At 42.6% G+C, this 27,829-nt stretch overlaps 1 protein-coding gene and 1 pseudogene across 1 annotated transcript in view; both read right to left on the bottom strand.

Moving 5' to 3' along the window:
• Positions 1-26,506, bottom strand: part of pde8a (phosphodiesterase 8A) — a 39,465-nt gene extending 12,959 nt beyond the window's left edge. Inside the window, exons 1-11 of the mRNA XM_071533597.1 lie at positions 26,401-26,506; positions 8,631-8,687; positions 4,712-4,902; positions 4,011-4,067; positions 3,721-3,775; positions 3,383-3,471; positions 2,987-3,065; positions 2,351-2,491; positions 755-843; positions 553-604; positions 414-456 (exon numbers count right to left, since the gene is read on the bottom strand). Of these exons, the coding sequence (XP_071389698.1) occupies positions 414-456; positions 553-604; positions 755-843; positions 2,351-2,491; positions 2,987-3,065; positions 3,383-3,471; positions 3,721-3,775; positions 4,011-4,067; positions 4,712-4,902; positions 8,631-8,657 (823 nt within the window). The 5' untranslated portion in view covers positions 8,658-8,687; positions 26,401-26,506. The remainder of the gene's footprint in view (positions 1-413; positions 457-552; positions 605-754; positions 844-2,350; positions 2,492-2,986; positions 3,066-3,382; positions 3,472-3,720; positions 3,776-4,010; positions 4,068-4,711; positions 4,903-8,630; positions 8,688-26,400) is intronic.
• Positions 23,809-23,970, bottom strand: LOC139656129 (U4 spliceosomal RNA; annotated as a pseudogene).
• Positions 26,507-27,829: the final 1,323 nt, after the last annotated feature.

Below are 27,829 nucleotides of genomic sequence, written 5' to 3'. Positions count from 1 at the left end.
GTTTACAAAATGTGACAGTTTCCAATTTACTGTCATTAAGTTTCAGTCAGTTTTAAGTCATCTAACAGTTGATGCCTTCAAGGCAATCATAAAAAAAATGTGGATCGCCGTATTAAAAAAACTGTATTGGTCCTAGGAACGAACCTTGTGGCGCACCGCATGTGATACCGGCCTGGGAGAAACAAGCATCACCGATGTGTTCTACCAAAGAGATACAGTAGACCTGAACCAGTCAAGCACTGTCCCCAAGCTCCAACCCAGGCTTTTAGATGGTTCAGCATAATTGTGTGATTGATCAAATCAAATGTTACACTAATATCCATAAGAATTAAGATGATTAAGATGGCGCAGCCCCCCCCCCCACACACACACACACTTTAAGGTAGTAGAGAGAACTTGGGGACACATCTTACCTGTCTGAGACTCTGCCTGCACACGTTCACTGGATTTATCAGTCTGTATGGATAGGGGGAAAAAAAGCAACTTGATACATCTGGGTCAGAGAGCTCCTTTCATCCATCTATTTGTAACAGAAATAAGAATACCTCTTACCTTATTATTATCATTTAAAGGCCTGTTGATAGACACATAGTGTCTGATTTTTCTGTGAATGACAAAAACAATTAGTACAAGGGGAAAAAATAAAGGGGATACAATTATACAGTATCATTAAACAGCAAGTTACTGCAAGGTAATTTACAGTGGATGACAGCTGAAGATTGGATGAGCCAGCCCTAAACATACTGTCACTCACCCTCCCTGTCCAATTACAGGTGTGATCTTCACATTTTGCTGAATGCTGTCTCCATTCTTCTTTTTGGCATAATAAATCCCCTGCCACTCCTGGAACATACCAAGCCAGAGCCAAGAGAGAGGCGGTGAGACATACAGCAACAAAACATTACAGTATATGAAGACATACTCAGGACATGGATTCACTGTAGATATACACTGTATCGAATTAAAAACATAATAAAAGCGAGGAATCACAAGATTTCATCTGTTGAAAAGGTACTAAAAGCTAGGAGTAGGGGGGTGTGCCAGGGTGATATTTGGGGGTAGGGTGGGGTGGGGGGGTGGCAGAGTATTTCAGAGAGCAGCAAGTTGCTTTAATGGGTAGGTGAAACACTCCTGGAGTCCAGTGTGCTTGTTTCATGTCCACCCCACCCATGGACTGCTGCAGCAGCTTTAAAAGGCCTTTCCCGCTGTTAGTCTGTCTGGGACTGACCTTCGCTCTCTGTGTAGTAAGATCACAGCAAAGCCATCAACCACTGTTCTTATGCACATGAAACAGAGCTGCTGGATGGCCCGTGGCACAGTTCATGGACCACACGTGGATGCACGTGCACATATGCATTGCACACAGACAAGGCACATATGCATTGCATACAGTAAGTAGTAGTCTACTTATTAGGGAAGGGATGATATGCTTATCTCACGATACGATTCGATACGCGATATGGGGTTCAGGATTCGATACAACCACGATACGATGTAATAAATAAACATTTAATGTGTAAAGTATGAGTGTGCAGAATGATGTTTATTTCTCAGCCAAAAATCTTTCGAGCAATGGCACTGGCTTGATAGAATGTAAACAACAATTTAAAAATGTCATTACAAAGTGAAAATAATATCGATGGAGAGATTGTAAAATTGTGATTGGCAAGCCAGCTCATTTTGTGATTACTACAGCAGAATAAAACATAGCTAATATTGCGATTCATTTTTCTGCCCCACGATACGTATTGTCACATTTTTGTATTGTGATATATTGAATTTCGATATATCGTCCCATCCCTACTACTTACTAGAGTGAACTAATAGTGGAATGATAGTAATAGACTACAATGACGGCCACACAGTATGTATATGGGACAGTCTATCAACACAGTCACAATCACAATCATGTAGGCGATCATTCATTTAGTGATGAGGCTACAGTTTGCAAGGGGGTGCAAGTGAACCACAGTGAAAGTGTAGCGTAGCCTAAAACAGTGGTTCTCAACATGGGGCCCGGGGACCACCAGGGGTCCTTGAGGGCATTCCAGAGGGTCCCCGACAAACTGATGAATTGAATTTACAAGAAGTTAACACAATTAGAGAAAATAGAAGAATGACTATTTTGGTCATAGTTTCACTGTTATCTCTCTACCTACAAATACTCATAGTCATGGAATTCTGGACAAAATCCTATTTAACAATAAAAATATTCTCAGAGTTGGGTTGGAGAGACAAAATCTCATTAAATGGGCATTAAATTTGGGGTGCTTGATATGAAAAATGTTGAGAATCACTGTTCTAAAAAGTGTAGTGTAGGCAAGAGTAAGATTTTGTGAATGCTTATTACCTTTCCTTTCCGTATGCAGGAGTTTATTGTTTCAAGGAGATCAGGCTTATTCTTCTCACTTTTAGGCACTTCTATTATTTCCTTCCCTATTAGCTCGCCTTGTTGGTAGCCCATAATGGACTCGTAGGCAGGGTTCACGTACTGCGAAGGAGAGGAGAGAGTGTTGAGATGACAATCTGCTGTTCATGAAGCGCACACTGGGCTGAGGTCAGACATAGTGCAGTCTTAGGGGTGTCAGCAGCGTTAGCTATGATAATGACCTCTAATGGCATAGGAGCCATGCCAACCAAAACAATACATTTTCAGAGAGAGATGTTGGCACATTCGTTACTCACTTCATAGAACTCAAAAACACAGAATGTGATAACACAGCCTAAAATGCTTTGTGGTTAACAAAAGGAACCATTCAGAGAGAGAGAGAGAGAGAGAGAGAGAGAGACCACGACTATCATTACAGAGATCTGGGATCACAAGACATCAGCAGGCACTAAAACAGGAGAGAGAGAGAGAAAGACAGAGAGAGAGAGACAGAGAGAGAGAGAGAGAGAGACAGAGAGAGAGAGACAGAGAGAGAGGGAGAACTGAAACGTTAACCACAATGATGCAATGAGAATGCAAAGTGTATCAGAGACCCACCTGAATGACTTGATCTTCAGAAGTGATCTCTATGGCCTCTTGGCTTTGTTCTAGAGCCGTGAAAATAGCATTTCCAGCCCTTGCACAAATAGAGAGAGAACAGTCACAGACTCATTAATACCCATATTCCCCAAATGTATTGAACACATGAGCTTGATTATACAAAGACAGTTAACAAGTAGATCTTAGAGAACATCAAAGTGGACATGTATTTGTATCCCAGATGGAGACAACGGGTAGCAACATTGGCACAACAAATTACATTAACCTATATCCTCTTTCTGATGTTTTGCCCTCAGTGCAAGAGGTCTCGATAAGACATTGTATAACTAATGTACCACTTAATTGCACTCAGATCTTAAGGTGTGCTCTGGGAAATGCCCATTCGCTCCTCACCTCAGTTTGAACTGCGCCCGCACCTCTCCATGCTCCAGCTGTAGCAGCTCATTGTAGCAGGCCATCATATTGGCATTCTCCACATATCTCTGAGGGTCAGAGGGCAACACAAAGCAACATGGATCAACCAAAGCCACTTAATAGCCCATTTTCAAATCAGTGCTATTATAGGCCATGTTATGGTGCTGCTAATGCCAGTGAGTACCAGTGATTCAGGTATAGGGAACTCAATGGGTGTGCCTCTTAAGCAAACAAAAAGGATTTAGAGTCTGGATCCCTGCCTTAGATCGAGTGTTGACACCAGGAATGAAAAAAAAATCACATGCAATCGTACTCACCCTATTAAAGCCAGCATTGATCAGAGGCATCACAGAGGCTTCCTCTCTGTCTGGCCTTAAAAAGAGAACACATGTTAGCACCCAACCATCCCCACGACAAAGGCCTGTTGAGAGAACGTCAGAGGGGCGCACCATATGACAGGCTCCAGGCCTGCAGGCCTCCAGGCCTGTGCTGAGTCAGCCATTTTGATGCTGACCATAATCCTAATCATTAGCTACATAACAAGACACAGTGAGGAAGAAAAGGGAGAAAGAGGGAGAGCAAGGGGGTGTCAGCGAGTTGTACGTACCTTTTCACAACGGCGACTATCACAGTGTTTTCTGAGGAGTTGACCGCTCTAATTGACCTGAATGTAAACAGAGGGAGCCTTTTAGCCAGTGAGCAGGCCGGTGGAAAAGCCCATGGCATCAAATCAATGTATTTTTCAGTTTTTCACGCTCCGATTCTCCCAGGCAGGCAGAGCCCAGTGGTGCAGCTCTGTGAGCAGGCCTAGGCCTCTGAAAGAATGCAGTGTACAGGGCCACTCATCCGCCTGTGGTTTTCCCCAGCCAGTGGTCATAAAGGCCCTTTAGTTCCCCATCGGGGCCTGTGCGTGTACACTGAACATATGGATTGGCCAAAATGAATAGGGTTAACATACACGCTGGGCAGGGTAAATGAATGTTTGTAAATGTGTTTTTGGTTTGGGCACAGGCTAAAGATAGAGAGTGGTATGGGCAGGCACTGCTCATTTCTCATTGACATGACTCCACTAGGTAGCATGCGAATGAAGCTAGCCCAAAGTGAGCCGGCTCCCATTCATCCCCCTCAGCGAGGCAGGGAAACCCACAGAGGCTACAGCAGGGCCTGTCAAGACCTGGTCTGGATTGGGACACTGGCCTTCGGTGACATTATTTGCATGGCATCAGATTCAATCCATCTGTGTCCACTGTATCATTCCAGAAATACAATGCATTTAGAAGTACTTTGATGGTAAGGGAATTAGCCTACCGGCATAGTGCTTCAGCGTCAAAGTGTCTGGAATGTCTGTGGTCAATGATGACGAGGTCGTGATGCTTCTCCAAGAAACATTCGAGAGCCGACTCAGGTGTCCGCGCCATGCTGCACCTGAAGTTGGCCTTCTCACATGCCCAGCAGAAGCCATTACTCTGACTGTCCTCTTTGGCAAATACTAAAAGTACCTGCAAAAAGAGAAATGTACAAAGCTAAGTAAATCTTTTTTTTGTTTCTCATTGACCTCATGCAACATCCTACTACTACTACAACTACTACACTGCAAAAAACGCCCATCTTAACGAATCATTTAGTCTCATATTCAGCCTTCAAATCGTATTTTTCTGAAAATAAGAGAAAGATTCTGCCAATGAGGTGAGATAACTCCACTTGTTTCCAATGCAGTTTCACTAGTTTCAGGAATGTTCTAGAAATGAATGTCAATATCGTCAAAATTCTTGAAGTTGATTTGCATTGGAAACAAGTGACAATATCTAACGCCATTGGCAGATGCATAAAGATTCTTTCACTTAATAATAAACTTTATATAGCACTTATCTAAAAGCACAGTTTACAAAGTGCTTTGCAAGAAGCCATAAAAAACAAGAATAGTAAATATAAAATATATACAAAGGAGATAAAGATGGGAAATGCAAACTACATAAAATAAAAACAATAACAAATAAAAACAAAACACCAGATTTGAAGTGGTCAAAATCCAAAACTGTACATGAAAGCAAGTCTATATGAGTGTGTTTTAAGAGGTGTTTTAAAAGATGACAGTGAATTTGCATACTATGAATTAGTAGGAACAAGCATTAGTTCCTCAGGCAGAGCGGTCCACAGTCTAGAGGTCTTGATGACAAAAGAGCGATCACCTTCAGTCTTGAGTCCAGACTGTGGGACAGTCAGCAGGCCGCTCTATGGTTCATAGGGGATTAGGAGCTCTGCAGTGAACTAGGGAGCAGACCTAGCTGTGCTTTAAATGTGATCAGTAAAATCGTAAAATCAATTCTCTATCTAACCAGTACTCAATGGAAAAATGCTAAAGTTGGGGATATATGATCCATTTGTTTTGCACCAGTTAAAATCCTAGCTACTGCATTCAAAATGGGCCGGAGATATTATTTATAGGAGGATATATGAGAACCATAGAGCTACTTGATATGTAGCCCTGATCTGATTATGGAAACTGACTTTCCAAACCACAGACGATCCGCCTCCTCTGCCTCCCCTCTGAGCTATAGAATCAGTTCGGACACAGCAAGAGAAGAGAGAGCTAGAACATGAGTTTATCCATTCACTTACAGCTCTAAATTTTCATGTTTTCATAGGTGCATTTATGCTCATTTGTGCCTGTAGCCCTAACCAGCCTGCAGTGTGGGCTTGACTGTGACCTCAGGCCTCCAGCGGACAGGTCCTGATCGATCAGGCCCAGCTCCCACCTGGATGCGTCAGAGATTTTATTGTCCGTTGCCATGATCTATGACACAATTAGTCGAGGTGGCCTTGACTAGCTGCGGCCCCTCCCATTGGCCTGCCAAGGCTGTGGCAGAAGGTACTGCTGCTACCGTCAAACCAGCCATTGAGAACACACTCTCCCTGCCAGCATACTTTCATATAACCCCTTACTTGCGTAAATACAGGACCAGAGATTTAGGCCCGCCTCCAAGAGCACTGCCGCACTAAGAGTAGATTCATGAGTCACTCTCTCAAACAGACGTCATCTCCAACTGTTTGGCAGGGAGCAGAATGAACGTAAAGAAGGGAAAGTTTGTTCTGCAGTTTTAGGTTTGCATCACACCTGTAAAATTGAGTTAGGGTACAAAGACATGACTCTGTTGAGAAAACTAGAGCTAGTGTCCTACGCACAATCAGGGGACAGAGGATTTGTTGTTGGACAATTATCCTTTTGATTCACTCTGACGATTGGTCTGGCTTTATTTAAAGACGTGACTTCATCAAAAGCCGGCCCCAGGCCTATAGAGGAGCCCTAATGGCTGAGAGACATGTTCCTAATACAAACCATATTCCACATATGACCATTTTCATTACAAGCAGCAAAAAGTGTCCAGGTCGTAAATACATCATCACTGAGTCCTTCAGCTATGTTTGGTACGCACAGGGAATTAGATCAGAATTCCACATTGGGATGTTGGTAGAAAAGTCAACATTCCGGCTGAGGTGGAGGAACGGGCTAATGTAGGCCAGGATCAGGTCTTTTCAGGTGCCTGCACTGGGGCTGGACAGATAGGCCTTGCTCACGCTGCAAAAAACATCTATCTTAACAAGTCTTTTAGTCTCATATTCAGTCTTCAAATCTTATTTTTCTTAAAACAAGAGAAAATTATGCCATGGGGTGAGATAATTTGTTTCCAAAGCAGTTTCACTTGTTTCAGGAGTTTTCTAGAAATGAGTGTCAATATCTTGAAACAAGTCAGAATAAAGCAGATTATTGCACTACTATCAAGAAAATGACACTTGATTCAACAAAATTCTTGAAACAAGTTACTTTGCATTGGAAACAAGTAAAATTACCCCACTGGCAGATTTTTTCACTTGTTTTAAGAAAATTATGATTTTAGGGCTCAATAATAGCCTAAATGACTTGTTAAGATGGACATTTTTTCCAGTGCAGTACTAACACACCCAGTCGCAACGGACAAAAATCCAGCAAACAACTCACAGTACATTCAAGCTACTAATAGCAAGAATGTTTTGAGTGAAGATATAATTAATATGTTCCAAAAGAAACAGTAGGGAAAACGGCAGAGAAAGTGGCAGACAGAAAGAGACAGAGACAGAAAGAGAAAGACAGGCAAACTGGTTCTCAGGGGGGTAGCCAGCATTTTGGCAGGGTCTGACTGCTCTGTCTAGAAAACATCATTGTTGAAAACAGAGGGCCTGGCCAGATCCTGTGAGCCAAGAGAAAAGAGGAGGAGAGAAGAGAGGAGGAGGGCATGACAGGATCAGCTGTGAGTGACAAAAACAGGAAGGGGATATCTCTCTGCCTCGTTTTCCTACTGTGGTCACACTGGAGCGCATCAGGCCCGGACTACAATGAAGCTGATTCTGTGCACTTATACATGGCTTCAAACACAGGACCTCTAATCTATTGCATTTCTCCTCTTAGGCTCCTTTTCCAGTTGCGTTGGCTACATGACATGCTGCTGTCAAGTGGAAACCTCATACTTCCACTTTTAGTGATTATTGTGGTTTTACTTGAACCAAAGGTTTGCATAGTCCTTTGTGGGTTGAGCAAGTTGCAAGGCCCAGGCGCCCTTGAAACCAATTCAAAACCTGTTGTATATTTTCAAAATGATTTTACAATTCCTAAAAAGCTGACTTTTAGAAGACAGCAGGTTTTCATAAAACAGCAGCGACACATGCCAAAGGAACAAGCACAGTGCAACACTGTATAATGAACCATTGAACGTCAGAGAATGTCCTATTTGCAGTGACGAAACTGGTCCATGGCTCCTCTGTGCAGTTCTCCCATAACGTGCATTGTTCATGATGGTATGTTCACGGTCATCAATGTTTGGCCTTGTTGCCTTGACAACCCAAGGCTACATCGCACACAATACGTCCATTAACATTTTTTTTTCTCTTCTTTGAATGTTTGAATGGGGACTTGTTTTCTTTAATCTATTAGTGAGGTGTGGTATCTTTTTCAAATTCAAGATTAGTTCTAACTGCAAACATACTGTGGCGACGTTTTGAAATAGTAATCCTAGAAAAATGCTACCAAATATTGACAGTCTACTCCAACTTTAGCTGGACTGTTCTAGTTAAGAGCCTAAATGATATGGACATGAACATTTCACTGAAGCACTTCTCTTGTTCACTGGAAAGCCTAATTCACTCAACCACACAAGCATCCATCATTCAGACATTTGGCATTGTTTTACGATACCTGAAGCGGGTCTTTAAATAACTTCATTGGTCCAAATTGCACCTCTGTTAATGTGGTCTGAAAAATAACAAGAAGAATACAAGGATTAGAAAAAAAATTCATTTCATAAATAAATAGATAATTCCTGGTATCTTTAATCAATGCAGATCACTCAGTTAGTCTATATAAAATAAAATGTCAATATCTACCGTGAGCCTCTTGCCACGTATTGCATATCTTGCCATTAAAAACAAATCTCATAATTTGTAAAAATCAAGTAACTATAGAGCTTTGAAAAGGAAAAAAGAAAAAAAGGAAAAAACTTGATTACTGATTCCAAATAGACCCGATTTCAACTCATTACACTTTCCCTACATGAGAGTACTCTTTTCTGTCTGCAAATAATTTAGCTTCCTTCCTGCTAAATGGAACCCAGCGCAGGGGTTAGTAACCATAGCAACCAAGCCCCTTGCGGACCGCCATCCCTCTAGAATTCCTCTTCTCCGTAAACAAACTACACACGTGAGGAGGAACACAGAGAGGAATTTCAGAACATGCCGGGCAGCAGTAAATCGCTTCTCGCTAAATTGTAAGCCTTTTTGTGAGCAACATTAACAACAAAGGAAAAAAAAGCTAATTAGTTCTCAGTAGTAGCCAAATTGACGTCACGGTGACACTAGGCTCTGTTTGTTGTAATGTCCACTAACAAAGAGTATGACATCAGGATGGCCAGCTGTTGATAGGCTGTGTGCTAATCTGATCTTTCACAGACACAAGGGCCTGGTCGCATGATTAGCTCATGTGTCCTGGAGAGATGGTATATATGTGTATGATACTTGTGTGTGCGTGTGTGTGTGTGTGTGTGTGTGTGTGTGTGTGGCTGTGAAAAGGGACCAATGTATGGAAATGCAACAAACTCCCGGTATTCCAAGAGGGCTTCACAGGACAAAACACAGTTTTTACTGCTGTCAGATATGATTTTAATTTCTTTGGCCATGTGTGTCAGAACAAATAACCTCAGTCCTCAGCTCTATCGACTTTGATTAGAGATTTAACCAAATCATTCATTTTACTGTGGAAGTGAAGCAAAACATTCTCTCTCCTATGGAGTAAATGTCCCAGATGGAATGTGCAAGTGCCCGAATACATGCACTCACACACACACACACACACACACATATACATCATGTTTCCGTTGTGACAGCATTTGCTAGCGAAGTAGTTGAGGTCAGGGCCTTGACGTATGGAGTTTGGCCACAGGGCCTGCAGCTAGCCGAGGCCTAGCAGAGCAGAACGCAGCGCTCTGTCTCGGTCCAGAGAGACTTCCCTCTCTAATTGACACTGACACAACCAATGCAACTGCAGCTGAGGTTGTGTAACTCGAATAGCCAGCCTGCCACACACACAGCGCCGAGCCAGTCTGCCAGCCTCCTCGGGCAGCATACTCCTCTTGTACAGTACACACACGCACACACAGCAATGAATCACTCACCCAAGCATTTGCATCCCGCAAACATCATGCTGGCACCCAACCAGGGGCAAACAAAGCGGGGGAAGTGAGTGAGCATGCAGGCCAGGCGGGCGGGCAGTACGGACATGGTGTGTGTGCCTACGTAATCCATGTCCCTCCCTCCTGCTATGTGCTGCGTTGTACCAGTCACACTGGGATCTCTCTCTCTCTCTCTTTCACTCTCTCTCTCTTTCCCTCTCTCTCTCTTTCCCTCTCTCTCTCTGCACAGGGCCAGGTGGTAAACGTGGATGACAAGTTTGTTGACTTGGGCATAGTGTAGATGTAATTTTGTTCTGTGCAAACACTTTGAATGGAAGTCTGAGTTCAATGCAATGCATTCTGGTCCTTGTAGTTTCTCTTGACTCTTGACATTTCCCCACAGTTAAAAAAAATGCAGCTCTACAATAGCAAATGCCTATAAAACAAAACCAGGGAGGAATTCAAAATCAAATGCTTGAGTGCTCCTTAACACAATAACCTTAGAAATCAGTCTGTGTGACAAGTTGACAGTTGTGACAGTTTGACAGTTTCCAGCCTGATCACTCCAATTGATCATATGGCATGTGATAACACACCTTTCCTCCTTGTTCGGGCCGGTTTGATCGCATCAGAGCGGCTAGGCATCTACAGTCGTCCCAGGCTGCAGTCGACTGCTACTCTCGTTCTATACACCTAATGTATTTACATAGCAGAGCTGCCTGTGACCCCATATCCTGCTCCCTGTGCATCCGGCCCTATGGATCTCCTCCTCTCCTCCAGCCCACCAGCCCTTCTCTCTCACACTCATACACACACACACACACACACACACACACACACACACTACACCATACACACTGGGAGAGTGGCTTTCCACTAAAGTGAAAAACAGGAAATTGGATGACATTGTTCGGTGCGCCGACGTCAGCAGTGAGAGATAGAAAGAGTAAACAGCTTCCTCCACCCCAGAGCTGGGACCAGGATGCAGGGAATCTTGGGATGTCTGCCCTACTCGTGCTTCTTAGGAAAACGTGCATGGCGGCCCCGTTAACTAACAATCTCCAGATCCCTCGCTTTGACAGAGCTTTCTCCTGCTAACATGCTCGCTCTACCTCCTCCCTCCCACTCTCTGATACCTCCCCTCCTTCAGTTCCCTTGCGACAATTCTTTCCCCTCTTTTAAATATCTCCATACATGTCATTAAGTCTATTATATTCAGAACTGATAATGATAAAGGAGTGTAAGTAATGAAGACAACTATCAGCCGTACTACAAGAGACTGGTATTTCTTCCTCTGCTAGAAGAAGTCAGAGCCTTGACTTAGTGCTGGTCTCACAATTGGTGGTGGTGGGGGAGAGGGTGAGGATTGGGGTGTGTGTGTGTGTGTGTGTGCGTGCGCACGTGTGTGTATGTTCCAGAGGCTGTCCGTGTGCTGTACAACAGTCTAAAAGTGTGGACCAAATGGAGATGAATCAATGTTCTTCATTAGGGCTGATTAGGGGGAGCAGTCCCAGCCACAGGTGTGGTACGCACACTATGTACCAGACAGATGGTCAGACAGACAGACAGACAGACACACGCACACACACGCACACACACACACACACACACACACAGAGCTCAGTGACGGGCTAAATGGCATTGAGTGACACGTCAACCCCACCACATGCCGAGCCACTGAGATAGTAGTGCTGGCTGTCCATGCTGTGTGTGTTACCTCAAAGAGAATAATTCACATTGATGTGTGGCCACTTACATTTGCTTCCCTTAGAACTGTGCTGAAGCCATCAATAACAATGGGGTTTCCTTGTAAATGTTACTATGTTGATTGTTTAGTATCGTTGGATTGTTTAATTTATTATCATTATTATTATTTATGTATTTTGTTTTGTTTATATGTTGTTAATTTCTATGTTTTGGGCCTGAGGCCCCCCTCGAAAACGAGATGGTGCATCTCAAGGGGTTTATCCTCTAATTAAAAATTTTGAAAAAAAAAAACCCAGCTCCAACTCTGACCAATCAATGACCCGTAGCCAGCTAACCAACCTGGCAAGCACTTCACTAAACCCTCACTACAACAGCCACTTTACTGACTTGGAAACGTAAAGTAAATCATTCTATCCATTTTAATCATCATTGAACTGTAACAATGCACTATTTTTCTAAGGCCTGACTGATACAGCATATTTAGATTATTATTTGGGAGCAAAATTGCAGATTGCCAATTGATCTGCCACTAGAAAAACGTTGTGACAGCATGAAACAACTAGACATTTCCATACATTGCTTGCAAAGACTTAATTATCAAAGAAAAAAATTGTAATTTGTATTACAAACTTAAATTACAAAAGTTGATTGTTGTTTTTAGATTGAATTCATCATAGGCACCATTATTTCATAATCTGGCTCTGGACACACAGTGAACCAAATGATCATAAACAGACAAACAACTTGATCATTATGTGCTACAATTCAGAATTGACCATAGACAAGTGTTGGTATTCGTTGTTATTCTCTCAGCAGCGATTACTTTTTTTTTTTCATATAATCAAAAATGCTCAGACAGAGGAACTGTAGGAATTAGACACTCTCTCTTTAATTAAAGTCACAATTAAACGGTATTTTGAGAGCATCTTGCTTCTGTAATTTGACGCATTTCCTGTTGAAACAGGATGTTGGGGCGGGACATAACAAGGGGAGGGATTGTTCAAAAGTGAAAACCAATGGGATATCCATTAGGCACAGAGAGGTAAAGGCAGTTGTACTTGATGGGAAGGGCGGGATTGTTCAAAAATGTGGTTGGATTTTTTATGTACGTTTTATGTACATAAATGTATATGTAGACACACCATGGGATTTTGATATAAAAACACAAGAAAACAAAAAAAAATTGTTTTTTTTGGCATATATTATTGAATAGGAAAATTTTATGACATGGAAAATTAGTAACCAAGGTGAAAAAGCCATGGCTCATTTCATTGTGACTTTAAGCCCAGACTCAAGACCCATTCATTCAGTGTAGCCTACAACCTATAACGTCAAGTCACGTCACGTCACATTAAGTTAAATTTATGTCCAAACTGCTCTTAACACACACAGGTTTGTCACAAAGTGTTTTACAGAAAGCAAAGGACACAGATACAGATAAATCAAGAGGTAATGAAAGAAAGGATTATGAGAGAGGTAAAACAAAAGTACATCACAAACTCCATGAAACAGAAAAGGAGCATGTGTATGTGTGTGTGGGCACCTGCATGCAGATTAATGAGTGGATATTAGAGCAATGGTCAGGCAGTATGCAGGAACATTAAGTAAATGCCAGAATGCATGGAATTAGACAAAAGGAAAGGAAGGGCTAGTAAGGTGGAAGGTCAAGTAATATGCAGACGTTAATATTACACTGACAAAAATGTGAGGCAAATGTTAGAAGATAATATTGGTGGTCCAGTATTTCTATCTGGCCCTGCTGTGGCTCCAATGCTTTGATATTGTAGCCAAAGAGCAGCAAAAAGACTCACCCGAGTGAAAGAACAACCCCCCGCCCCTACAAAAACAAGGCACTTGTCTAACGTGTTAATGTAATTACTGCAGTTCATCCATTTAGAAAAATAACAGTAACCATGTATGTGTGTATTCTGGCCCCGTCCACATGTCTTATCCACGGTGACCAAGCCCACAGTCAGCCAGGCAGAAGACTTTAGGTGAGTCATTGGCATGGCTGAGGAAAACTAGGCCACCGTGGATCCGTGTGTCCCAGAACATCCTTGCTTTCTCTGTATTTCTATCTGCGTCTCTCTCTCACTTGCTGGTGGAACGCACTAAAGAGGAAAGACCAACCCGTAGAACAAAAACTCAAAAAAATCCACTCTGAGAGAATTACAACTGTGTGGCTTTACATGTTTGACATATAAAAATAGTCAACTACAAGTTTGTTTTTTTTATTACTTGAAGCAGTTTGGCTCCATTCATTGTAGAAGCAAGTGACCACATGAAGGGAAATGATAAGCAAACACTTCTCTTTGCATCACTTCATTCTATCAAAAGATCGTCACTTGGGGGCGTTTTATCATTTTCTTCATTTCATTTTGCCCAAATATATTCCATAAGCATACTGGTGGAATACATAATCTTAGTATTGTGCTTTACTCTAGCCAGTTAGCTAGCTGGCTATGTATTTGGATGTGATGGGATAGGTAGGCTAGCAAGCCAACTTCAGTGTTTAGCCACCAGAGGTAAAGTTAGCTTTTAGGCTACCTCCGGTAATGTTATACACCAACTAGTCTCCAGCTTTTTGTAATTGGTACTTGTGCCGTGACTGTCATGCTCATCTATATTTTTTCAACTTTTCTCATCGCCACCTATCCCGTTATGCAGTGCGCACTTGGTCATTCCCTTCTCATGGACAATGATGTATCGTCTGCAAATACCGATAAGTGGCGATGCCAACCAGACCCATGATGCAACACGACAATTTGAAAAAAATCTATATAATGCATATGCACGGCAGTCGCAGCACGACAACCTTTGCAAAGATGTTATTTTTCTCAAAAATGGGCGATATTCTTGGTGAAGTTAGAAAATATGCCCAGCATCAGTGTGACTGAAAATAATGTCAGAGCAGCCGGATATGTCAGTCACTAGTGGTTAGGGGGATATCAACCCCCCCCCCCCCCCGAATAATGGCTGAATAATGGAGTGGTAACGAAATGGCCATTCAGTCTGAATATCAGGCTACTGTTAGCCTGCTAGCTTGCCTACCCCATCACTTCCAGCTCTAACCCCTAAGCTAGCTCTCTAAGTAAAGCATGATTTCAAGATTACATTTTGCAGACATATGATCACAGACTTTATTTGGGCACAATAAAATTGATAAAATGATAAAATACAAAATAGGTCTACATACACAAATAATGTTAAACAAAACCGATGCTTGACCCAAGAACACGCCCAGTGAAAGGCCCACAAGCGATGACTTTTGATAGAGGAAAGCGATGCAAAGCAATGTGGTGGTGCTTGGTCTGTGTGTAGGCCTACTGTAAGTATTAGCTAGTGACTCACATTCTTCCACATACTGTCCTAAATACTGCAATTTCTAATCACGGTCTTGCACGCACAAACAAGCATGTGTGGGCGTGCACATACACACACACACACACACACACACGCACACACACACACACGCACACATTTTGTTTCATGCAGTGCCTGGTGACACTACACTAAGGGCTGCCAGAGTACGGCCTGACCTTTATTCTGTCTGCAGTGACATCTCTCCTACCTCACCAGATAGTGCGGAAACTCAAGCATACCGGAATGCACACATACACACACAGGGAATACACCGAGTAACTCGCAGGAGACTGAACTCATCCTTGTCCTGGAATTCAGTCCCAAATGCCCTTGAATGACGTCCGTGGTTTAAAAATACAGAGTTTGCAGAAAATGACTAGGTTACTTCATCCTTGGTGACCTGTCCCTATTTCTCACTAGTGTACCACACCTGCAAGCATCGCTTCGAAGGTGACACGAAATCTGCAAATTATGTAGAATTCCTCTGTGTATTTTGCAGCTGAACAGAGAGAGCTGAATGAGGAATGAATATTTGTTGACTGCTTATATACATACATATGCACACATACGTACACACACACAAACACAATCAGACTAGCCGACCATATCACAGCACTCCAAATGTTTCCATTGTTACTTACTATATTCTGCTCCTATAGACGTAGTCAGTACGCTGTGTTTATATTTTTGAATGAAAGAAAAAAGGACAATGCGTATACACTTATGCGTATACGGTACGTGTGTTTGTGTTTGACGTCAGAGTGCAAGCAGCATTCCCACAGCTAGTGACACTGCCTAGGCGTGCCTGCATACCCTGTGTCCATATTGGCGTGAGTGTGTATGTGATCTGTGCGTCACTGTGCCAAGGAGAGTAACTGAGGCCTTGCTGTGGAGCGGTTCCTGCCGACAGACCATGTGATGAGGGTTAGAGACTGGGAAAGACAGTGCTCAGAGCCCTGACTGGTCCACAGGGATATGAGAATGAGAGCGAGAGTGAGAGAGCAAGAGAGAGCGAGAGAGAGAGCGAAAGAGCAAGAGAGAGAGAGAGAGAGAGAGAGAGAGAGAGAGAGAGAGAGAGAGAGAGAGAGAGAGAGAGAGAGAGAGAGAGAGAGAGAGAGAGAGAGAGAGAGAGAGAGAGAGAGAGAGAGAGAGATATGCACACATTCAACACAGACACAGATAAGCCACCAGATGCATAAAGCAACCCACTAGATCCCTGCATATAAGCTACATGTCGAACTCTAATGATGGAACTAAGGCTAGGATTTTGATCCAAAAGATGAGATTTTATGATCACATCCTTGTACAGTATGTCCACACTTGGCCTGAAAATGGCTGTTTTACATCTCCTGTGGCTGTATTTATCTACATTTGTGTCTACATTACTTTCCCCACTCTCCCCCTCCATCTTTTTACATTACTTGTACGCACATTGTGATTGGATCGCGTCCAAACGACAAAGAATTCCGATCTCAATAGGAGCCTGAACACTTCCATATCTGGTTTTGAAGATCCGATAGCAATCCCAGCAAGATCCGATATTGGGGCATCCTGGTGTGATCAGATGAGCCGAGTAGTGAATGCCTACATCTACAAACTCTTCCCGTGCGGCAAGCTAAAGACTTCAATGTGTCCAAAGACACAGTGTGTAAATTAATTAAATGGAAGAATCACGAGTAAACAGATCCACGAGGAGCGGAGCACTTTCTCCAATGTTCACCTTCAAGGTATTTCTGTCCTTATCCAGATTACCCTGAAATCCCCCTAATACCTGGACAATCCTAAGCCATCCAGGGCTCTGGGGCAGCCCCTTACTAAAACCTCTTCTTCTTTTGCCCCCATCAGCCTCATTCAATCTGCACTACAGTTACTGCAGGCCTAGGTTATGGACTGCTTCACTTTCCCCTTCATTCACACCTCCCCACCTCCAACAACAACCTCACTTAACACAAACAGACACACACGGACCAATGCATACTTCAAATCATCTGCTTGTGTGCCCTCTCCTTTCTCTTCTACTGTGACCCACTCCAATACCAGCACTAAACCCCTTAAGTTTGTCCATCTCCATCTGTGCCTGCCATGACCGTGTCACTTGTACTGTCAAACATACGCAGCTGTTCATCAGGCGTGTGTAGTCCACATTCTCCTTCCCCTCTTAGCTCCTTCCAGGTAAGGTCAGAGGCCAGTAAAGCAAAGAGACAAGCTAAGGGAGCTTGGTCAGTCTAATTGGGACACTGCCTGGTCCAGTGACACTACAGCATAATCTTACCGGGAAACCTTCCATTGCAACTGACCCCTCCTCCTCTTCAGTCCTGCCAAACACATCACAGCAAGGAAGGCAAGAGTGTAGACAAGAAGCTACACATAAAGACAGTTTAGCCTCAATAAGAGACCGTTAGTCTCCATTACAGTGAGTATGTTGCCAGAGCCTTACCCAACTGTACAATGTTAATTATCACACCTGACCCTGTAGCCCAAAGACAGGATTAGAATTAGCAATATACTCATTGTGGCCGCACTACCCCAGCTCCATCTACAGCACTGTGTGGCTCCAACTCTCCAGAACAGCTTAGATCTTTTTGAAAATATCAGGAGCGGGCTCCTGGTCGTTCAGCTGGCTGTGAGACACAGCATTAGATAATCACTGGACTCCCCCTCCTCTTCACCTGCTAAAAGTGGAGCACTGATGTCACTGTAGCATGAGGGATCACTGAGTGACACGAGCTGAAGCACCAGGCTAGGGCTTGGCACACAAACTCAAACATGACTGACACACACACACACAAAAGCTGACTGAGGAATGGAGATTTGATGACTGCATATGCACGTGCACACACACATACACACACACACACACACACAGCCCCAGCTCTCTTTTTTAAATTCAATGGGCTATGGATAGAACTTCCAATAGCTTCATAGCACTAACCCTAATGTTTAAACTAAGAGTTTTCTTTAAGAGGTTATTAACATAGCAGGACAAAATTCAGGACAAAAAAGTTCAGTGCTAAGAATACAATCACAGCAGCTGAAACAGATGGAAAATGAAGGGTTATATTGCCAGTTCAACAGCATAGTATTTAGGTTTTAAAAGGAGAATACCAGTGTCATTTACAGTTATAGACCATTTACTATAGTCTACATCTAGTTTGCATTTTCCTCTTCATCTCTTTGCAATGCATGCTGTATGTAATTAGATTTTTTTTAATTTACTTGTACGGTGTCAAACCGTAGCTAGCTTTAAATTAACTGCAGGATTATTTCTTTCTGTGGGTGTCAGGTGACTGACAGTAAGCAAGTTTTTGCGGTGTGTACGGCCAACACTCAACTTGTACACAATAGCGATAACGATAACACAGGAACTTTGACCAAATTAAATTAACGCTTCATGTTTACTGTGAAGAATAATCTTGCTCGGACAATTAAAGTTGTTTTTCATACTGTACAAAAATGAATGGCTGTGAATGTCTCCTTCTGAAGGTAGGAAAATGAGCCTTGATATCTCCAACTACGCTGACTGTGTGCAGACAGATTTAGAACAAGGAATATTGTAAAAGGAGAGAGGGGCGACCTAGACGATTGGCACAAACTTAGCAAAACACTGGTATTATCCTTTAAAGAATGTGTCTGAAAGTTTGAGGTAAGTGCCATAATTCCACTGGGATGTGACTGACTACTACAGAAGAAAATTCTGGCTAAAAAGCTTCCTTTAAAGAGCATTCATACAGTCATACATTCATTCAGGCTAACTCAGGTCTAGGTAGAGGAAGGGCAGAGTTGACTCCATTGATGTGGAACTCAACCACTGTTTTTGGCTAAAGAGACTTCTAGCAAAAGAGCGCACACCTTCAGAGAGAGTCAAAAGGCATGACACACTCCTGGAAGTCACGAAACGTTTGTGTGTCATAGCTGTGTCCGTGAAACACAAGGAAGGAGGCAGGTATTGCCGGCTTACTGTGGTGTTCAGCAGGTGAATGAGCCTCTCGCCTGTTTACTACAACCAATAAGCTGCAGCCCTGTTCACTTAAATCCAGTGAGCCTCTTGTCTGCTCAGCCTTTCTTTAGTGAAGAAAGGAAGTAAAATGAAGTCAAGGCCTCAGGAGATTTTTGCCACCAAAACCTCCAGAAATTAGTCTCAGATGAACTTTCAGAATTAGCAGTGAAATGCCCATTAGGTTTATAATTTAGTCCTAAATTTACCAATTGGGTGCAACTGTTCCTTAGGTTTTGTACATCTAGCCCCAGGAGTAGTCTTTCAACTGTACTGTACACAGCCTTTCTCCTGTGTGCTCTGGCTGCATGGATAGTAGTGTGACGGAGCGTGAAAACGGCCAAAGTACTCCAGTAACCAGAGGCTGTTAACATGGCTGTTAACAGGGTTAACATGGTGTGTTGTGCATGGTTACAGCAGCCCTCAATCGCCACATAAGGCTCTCTCACAGGGGAGAGTCAAATACACCTATGGACACTTTGACAATGCGATACTATGCAAGAGGAGGATAAATCTCAGATGAACTCTTCATTTGCTTGAACAGTGATGATGTGTTGTGTACATGGTGTTCATTTCAAAACCACTTTAAAGTCAAGTGTGGGATTAGGACCTTGGGAGAGTTTAGCATCGAGGCAGCGGTTGCAAGACATTCCAGCAGTCAGCAGACAAAATAAAATTCTGTAGAACTACACGCCTAGCAGGCCTTTGACACAGCTCTGTTTTCTACAAGCGTCACACGCAAGGGGAGCGAGTCCCCATCCACTCAGGCACTCTCTCTCATCATGATAAACCCCATTCTGTGCCCTGACAGTCTAGATGCATGGGGCTGGAAGCCACATTGAAAACACATGCATTGGTAGCACGACGCCACGGCCACAGCAGATGCTCAGGCGTGAGCCCAGAAATTGGGAGCGATGCAGTCAGGGAGGAGCTTAAGGCCACCGATAGACCTGGGCCCGCTCACATCCACATTCCTGGGAGCTTCTGAAACAGAACAGAGAGCATGGCTACAAAGTAAACACTTGCAGTGCCTTGTTTTGGAAGAATACCATTTCCATAATCTTATGAAACTATCACATGCTGACCTTATGATACTAAGTCCTTAACCTTGAGGGGGAATAGAACAAGCTTTGAATGTGGCCTTATTTGTTAAGACTATTTCAAAAACAATGGGAGGGTCTGTTTCAAAAGTACATGCACCTTAGCTGACATCTCATAAGTGAACAAACTCTTGGAGCTAAAAAGACTGAGCACTGTCCACACCCAAGGTAACAAAGCTGTTTATTATATTATCCTAATTTGATTTCTCCTCAGGATCGCCATTTAATTAGTGATTACAGGAGTAACATAGCAACATATGATCTCACACTAATTCAGTTGTAGCCACAATGTTTTGCTTTCAGTCACACCATTTTCCATCCCTAATTTAATACAATCAAATGCAAGGAGGGATGCAAAATCGCCGCCATAAAAATGGTCACCTATGGAGCTCAGGAGAGGTCAAAAGAGAAAAAATATATATATTTGGAGATCACAATTTACTACATCGACTTTGTGTTTGCACAAGATACAACTCATACCCTCGTATTGATTAAGTGAAGTGTATAAGGCACATTAAGTTTCCTGGATTTGATTTCATTTGTGCCCTCACTTTCTATATTTTGTGCACACAATTTCGTAATTCATACATACAAATTAACATGTGCCTACAATTTAATAAAATGTGTGTGCTTTTTATAAATGGTGTGCTCAATTTAGTTCATTTAGCAAGTTTCAAATTTCACTCACTTGCAACAATCAGTTTGAATTTACTTGATTGCATTGATTAATTTATTGTAATTAGGATGATATTTTGTTGAGTAAAGACACATTTAGCTGATTCAGGCTTTTCATGAGGTTCAATGAGGAGGATTCATAACGAGATTCGTTAATCAAGTTTTACTTCAGATAAATAACTCTCTGAGTTATTAAGCCATTGCCTGCTGACAACACTTACTGTAAGAGACAAGTGACAAGGATATTAAGGGCTACTGGGCCAAACTGTAGTCAAAATGCAGACTTGAGGGATGTTATAGACTTTATAGTCGATCAATTGCAAGGATTTGTATCTCTCAACACTTACAGTAGCGCTCTCCAACACCAGTCTCAGAAAATACGTTGGTGCGGTTTCACTGGCTCTACTAACTTCTATCTTGCTGTTTTTTTATGCAACCCAAGTGGATGTTTCATATAATGTGCACACACAAGAGCATGTTGTGCACACAAGTTAATACTTCATTACCAAGAAATAGATTTTTTCCCCTACAGGATGGCCACTCCCAGGCTCCGTAGCCACCAGTGGGAGCTGTGATATCAAGTGAAAGCAAAGGATTGTACATAAAGATGCTTTTGTGATGCCACATGCAAAACGGATAGCCATCCCTGTTCCACTAAGTGATTCTTCAAGTCAATGTAATTCCATAAACAACCAGCAAAAATAACTGCTTCTAAGTATTAGATAGCACAATAACAATGATTGTAAAGAGTGGCGAGACTCTTTAAACATCAAGCAGTCACTGGCTCTGTCACTAAAATGGCCCATTTGTATCTGTTTCTTCGTTGTCATCGCTTTGACTGTTTGAGCCATTCAGTGCCCAAGGCAAGACTAATTCCACCCAAAATCAAATGTATAACTAAGTTACCATAATAAACAGCAATTCATATTTTTGCTTGAATACATGTTTATTGTTACTGTAGAGGTTGAAAAAGGCTAAAATCTTGGACAACTCCTACTGTTGCCTTTACTCAAAAGTCCAGTAAGATGATGAGTTCTAGCATTGCCAATGCATCAATCAGTGGACCATGGGTGCTCTATGGGCCCCATCTGGCTTCCTCTCCTCAAGTCCTTCAGCTCATGTGCCAGAAAGATAAAGAGCCAAGTATGACATGGCAAAAAAAAAAACTGCCCTCTCACTGCCACTGGAGATACTCCTGACAGGAAGGGAAACACAGGGTCACGTGCCAGCTGACACTTCTTTAAATAAAACACAATGTACAGCTAAAGTGATATTTGTATGTTGGATTCATGGAGTTTGTGAAATGTCTTTTTATTTCAATTAATGTGAAAATTGGGCAGCTCCACCTCAGTGACTATTAGTGACTGAGCAGAAATGGTCAGATTAACACAGAAAGCCTTTCTTTATCTAGTAGTTATTGAAAATGTGCCAATGTTTACATACATGTGCCATTTGGATGGACATTTTCATCCAAAGTGCTTTACAGTATCAAACACTTTGGCCCCAATGGGAATCAAACCCCTAATCCTGGCAGAGTGCCAGGCGTTAGTGTCATGCTCTAGCCATGGAGCTGTAAAGTACCATTGTACACGCACATGACATCCTAGATGGACATAGATAAGCACAGTCCATCACTAGATCCTATCACCAGCTGTAAAGACAAAGACAACAGCAGGACCATTGAAGTCAGTTGAACGTTTGCATTTCTATGGGTCTACAGAGGGAGATTGCTCCTATTGTACACTAAATCATATATGCAACAGTGGTGATAAGGACAGTTGTCAATACGACAGAGATAAATGCATTAACTTTGTACTGTCTGAGCGCAATAGCTAAGAAAAAAAACTTTTTATGGAACAAGAACAACACAAGGGGAGGAGCGTGGAAAACAGAGAAAGTGTGATAATGAAAGAAAGCAAGAGAGAGAGAGAGAGAGAGACAGAGAGAGAAAAAAAAACAGCCAATATCAGTCTCCCTCCTCTCAGCCGGCAGAAAAAGCACAGTGGATTAATTCATCACCATGCTAAGCCTTTGCCTTCCTCTGGAATAAATTACCCAATGGCTCTCAACTTAGACTAAACACACACACAATCTCTACTCCACTGGCCAGAGAGGGCTCAAAAGAGCACACACCAGAGAGAGAGAGGGACAGAAAACTGACAACTGGAAAGAAGTTGCCCAGGTCCCAGATGTAGCATATCTCCCCATACACACTCTTTACGGTTGAGGACAGAAACTAAGAAGCATCAATTTGAGATTCCTCAGAAACTTCTAAAAGTTTTGTGTTGCATGCTAGTAAATGTGTAGTTAAGTGTTTTTTTTCTCGGCCGGGGCTTCAGTTGAGAAAAGCAACCTTGTGTGCCTTGTCACTTCTGGGGATGGAAGGGTTTAATGGGGAAAGTCTGAGGTGTGAGTGAGTGATGTTAATGTACACAGCGGCTGGAATCAGAGAGCAAGCGGGACGGTGTTACTCTATCCGGATGCTTAGGACCGATACCGCCCGTCCTTTCCCCCTTCATGGTAAGAGGTTATGTAAAATTGATTCTGTATTTGCTGTTCGGGGGGGGGGGGGGGGGGAGCGTCTTGATTTTCTTGAGTGGGGCAGTCAGACTGTGAAAGTCAAGGCCAGATAAATGGTGTTGTGTTTGGCTGAGGTCTTGCTCTGTCTGTTGGCCCTACACACAGCAAAAAATGCCCACTATCACAAGACCTTGTACTTGAGCCTTATCACTGCCAGAGCAGCCCAGATGGTAACGTACCCTTGACAAAGGCTCACATCACGCTCCCAAACTTCTATTGAATCTTTCTCACACTCGCCTGGACGCCTGCACATACTCTCTCTCTGTCTCTCTCTCTCTCTATCTCTCTCAGTGTAAACATCTAGAAAAAGAGCACACTTTTAAAATCCGGTTAATTCAAGTTTGTTATGAAGGTAAAATAAAGTGTGCTTTGGGTTCAGTTTTCAACCAGCAATAATCACATCTCAGTAGACCTTCATAGACTTCATAGACGATATTGCCTCTGCGTAAAAATTTGCTTTGCTGTAGTTAGTGCCAGTTTGGGCACAGATGTGGATGATTATTATCCTGCAAGTGTTGAATGTGTGTGTGTGCCCCTTTCTGTGCCACAGAATCACAATGACACAAACATGGGCAAACACGCACACAGAGACAAAAACAGAAACACGTATAATTAGACGCACCGACAATTAGAGATGATGTGGGTCGAATTTGTTTTACAGTGACACTTGTTGGGGTTACGGTGCGGCTCTACTGTTGTCGGAAAAAAAGGTCAAACGAACACTTTGACATCTTCGGAAAACTCGACTCCCAAACATCTTCCGGAAGAACCGCCGGACACTGTGCTTTTTGTAATGGAATTGTTTTGCGAAGGGAGAATAAAACCTACACTCACAAGAATAATCAATAGCCAATATTGATCGCTTATAAGCAGGAGAATCCAAGAAAGCTACAACGAGCAACAGTGACACATATCACTGAACATGCACCTCAGACCGATCCCAGCCAGCTGGTGTTGGCAAACACTCGATTTGTGAAGGGAGCGAGCGGTAAATGTTACAACCCAACTCAGCTGTAAAGTATAGATTATAGCAGAATCAACGTGGCCGCTCGCTGGGAGTGACTACGGAGAATGTTGATGATGACACCTTACAGAACAGGCTTTAACCGTCTCCAGCTGAAGGAGATTTGTATGCCATTAGTCTAACTCAATCAGGGGACTAATTCAATCACAGGCACAGTGGGCGTCTTGACGTGGGGGCATCTGTCACACTGACTTCTCACTGGATCCTGCGGTGACATTTGGCCACAAAATTCAGCTTGACAGAGGTCCTCAAATAGCCTGCGGTCTGTCAAACAAATGCACACACACTCATGAAAACATACACCATCACACAAACACACTTGCGCACTAAAAATCATAAAATCGCACATTTACATACTGTTTATACTTGAAGACGCCGGCACATGCACACAAGTACAAGCTCTCTCGACTCTATTGTAAATTTGCCACTGCTCTCGAGTCCACTGCATCACTATTCTTCATTCAGGAAAAGAATAACTGCTCTGAACTCAAGATTGTATAGTGACTGAGATTTCTGAGGAACACTGTGTGAAAGGGACGAGGCGGTTTGCCAGCGCACGTGGAAACCAGGATCTTCACTTGTTAGTTTGTCACAAAATCAGATCCTCCTCATCACCAAATGCCTGTCGCTGACTTCTGAACCCTGATGACAGGGAGACAAGCACCTCTGATTTGTTACACTTCTTGTTATGTGATTCCAAGCATGACATAGAATGCCAAATAATAATAATAATCATAATAATAATCATCATCATCGTCATAATAATAATAATAGTACTGGGGAATCTTAACATGAAACAACTCTTTTTTTAGTCCCAGGATACAAACAGTGCATTTCATTATGCCACTGTTAATTATTTATAGTCCAATACACAAATGGGCCTGTTTTGGGTTTTTTTTCTGTCTTTTTGACATGATGTAACATACTGATGAGGACCTATTTGTGATTATGTCACTAAATCCTTTCCAGTGCCTCTCCTGCTGCCCGTTCAGACACATTTGCCGCCCGTATAAGCACTTCCACTTTAACGTTTCAGTAGGAGACTTTGACTAGAGTCTAATTTCAATCAAACCTGAAGCGGCAAGTTTGGGCCTCGACCAGGCCAATGAGAGAGGGCATCTTACTGAAAACTAAAAGAGCTTCATTAGTAGAAAGGTGCTGCAGAGGCAAAGGCCGTGGCTTTTACAGTGTGGTGACCTGAACAGAACCACACCTTTGATAAAGGTTTTAGTCCACAACTCCAGCAGTGGGATTATACATATACAGTATATATCAAGCTCCTCACAGCTGATAAACATATATGCTACATCCTGACTGCGTTTGCTGGGCTCATAAACTCCTGAACAATACCTCAGGTTGGTGTGGAGGCCCATGACCCCGCGACCTTCCACCGTGTGTGTGTGACACTGTCATGGCCTAGCTTTTCTATATTTAAAAAAAGTAGCAGATAAAGTTGTAATGTCAAGCATGGCAAATTCAAATGTGAAATCTAGCAGTCATGACAAAACAAAACAAAAAAAATCACTGTAATATTCCCATAGGGACGGTGTCTGTGTCAGTCAATAGTTTAGCGTGACCTTACTGTATTTTGTGTTATTTTTTATCTCCTAGAGTGTCACTATATTTTCCCTACTGGATATAATATATAATTTATGATTTTGGAGTGATATTTGTACAGTATACTTCAAAAAATCATTATAGGTTTTCTTTTCTGTAAGGGAATACGGGCCTTTTGCTGAACAACTTGAATTAAACAGGTTGTATAATATTCACTTTCTCAGTTCTCAACACACACACACTCTCTCTCTCACACACTTCTTTCTCAGTTCTCTGAATGTAATGAATGTAGGCTCCCTCACCTTGCAACTCAGGGGTTTTATGGGTAGTCCCGAGGCAGGATTTCCTTGATGCTGAGTGGTATTAGTCTGCTGGGGTGAGTGGGAATCCTCGGACTCTTTTCCACTGTGGTAGACCACCCTATCAGAGATATGAATACTTGAAGCACAGCCCATGCTTCAACCCACTTCAGCCTTTTTCTTTTGCGCAAGTGCTTTACTTAGAGGCTACCCGAGTGTCATTCGCTGTCTCCTTGTGTTTTTAAGGTCCACTCTTCTTCCTAAGCTATTTCATTTTTATATTTATATGTATATATTTATATATATCAGCTAGGCCAATACAAAACGGGTTCTCCAATTGCTCTAACACAAAGCATGAATAATATATCTATCTCTCTATCCCCCACCCCCCGACCAGGAAGCTGATTTCCTCCCTCTGTTTTTCACATGAAGTTAATTGGAGATGTTTCTTTAATCAAAGCAGCTGTCTCGTCCCCGCAAAAAAAAAAAAAAAAAAAAAAAAAAAAAAACTTGAATTCCGTTATTCTTCAATTGGGCTGTTCAGATCCCCATGGACGATTTATCCCTCACTCTGGCTCCTCTTCTCGCCTTCTTCGTACCACATCATCATTTTCTCATTTTTTTCTCAACTTCACTGTTATCAAGTAGGCCTAAAAAACACCAGTCCCCCCGCCAGCTCATGCATTAGTTTTATCCATTTTTTTGTGTCCGAGGATTCATTTGTTGTCGTCCTCCCCACCCCACAGCCATCCAAAATGATCCTTTTTCTCCTTTAACAATCTGGTTGCCCACTTCAATTCAAGACATGGGCCACAAACCGGTTCTCACGACACTTTGCTCCAGTCCTGAGCCGTTCATCATCAACAGGCTGAAATATTCACACTGCAGACTATTATTCTGGTCAGTCGCTCCGATGTCAAGCCTCCCCCTTGCAACATAATGCCATGTAGTCCGACCAAACACTCCATTTATCAGCCCAAATTCACCAATTTAGGAAGCGGAGAAATCTTGGGGATGGCTTGCAATCTCCATTCAGACATCCGCTGCCCGATTGAAGATGATCCGCCAGATAGAGAGACACAAACCCGGCTACAGTGTGTCAGGCTCCGCGATTTTCTCTCATTCTGGAGAAAAAAAGATGTAGAGCCTGTCAAATTGTAATATGTGGAGGTACCACCTCTGGAGAATGCAATCGCTTGAGAGAGGAAAAAAAACAAAAAAAACAAGACCGCTCCGCGTCCACAAGTTTCGGGTATGAAAAAGGGGAAGGCAGAATTATTTAAGGTTTACGAGCGCAGAGATAAGGCAGAAACGAGCTACATAATGCTGGTTTTCTGTTTGTCTTTTCTCTGCCTTTTCTAGCGTTTGCCCTTCCAATTCTTCAGCACTGCTTGACAGCGGCACATCCAATAAAAGCACCCGCAAGGATTGA

This window comes from Centroberyx affinis, unplaced genomic scaffold (assembly GCF_046629955.1).
Source record: "Centroberyx affinis isolate AG114_WGS23_722 - 3 ecotype Tasmania unplaced genomic scaffold, CSIRO-AGI_Caff_v1 ptg002385l_1, whole genome shotgun sequence".
In the NCBI taxonomy this organism is placed as follows: domain Eukaryota; kingdom Metazoa; phylum Chordata; class Actinopteri; order Beryciformes; family Berycidae; genus Centroberyx; species Centroberyx affinis.
The sequence above is the reverse complement of the archived record's forward strand: the minus strand, read 5'-3'. Positions and strand labels throughout refer to the sequence as shown.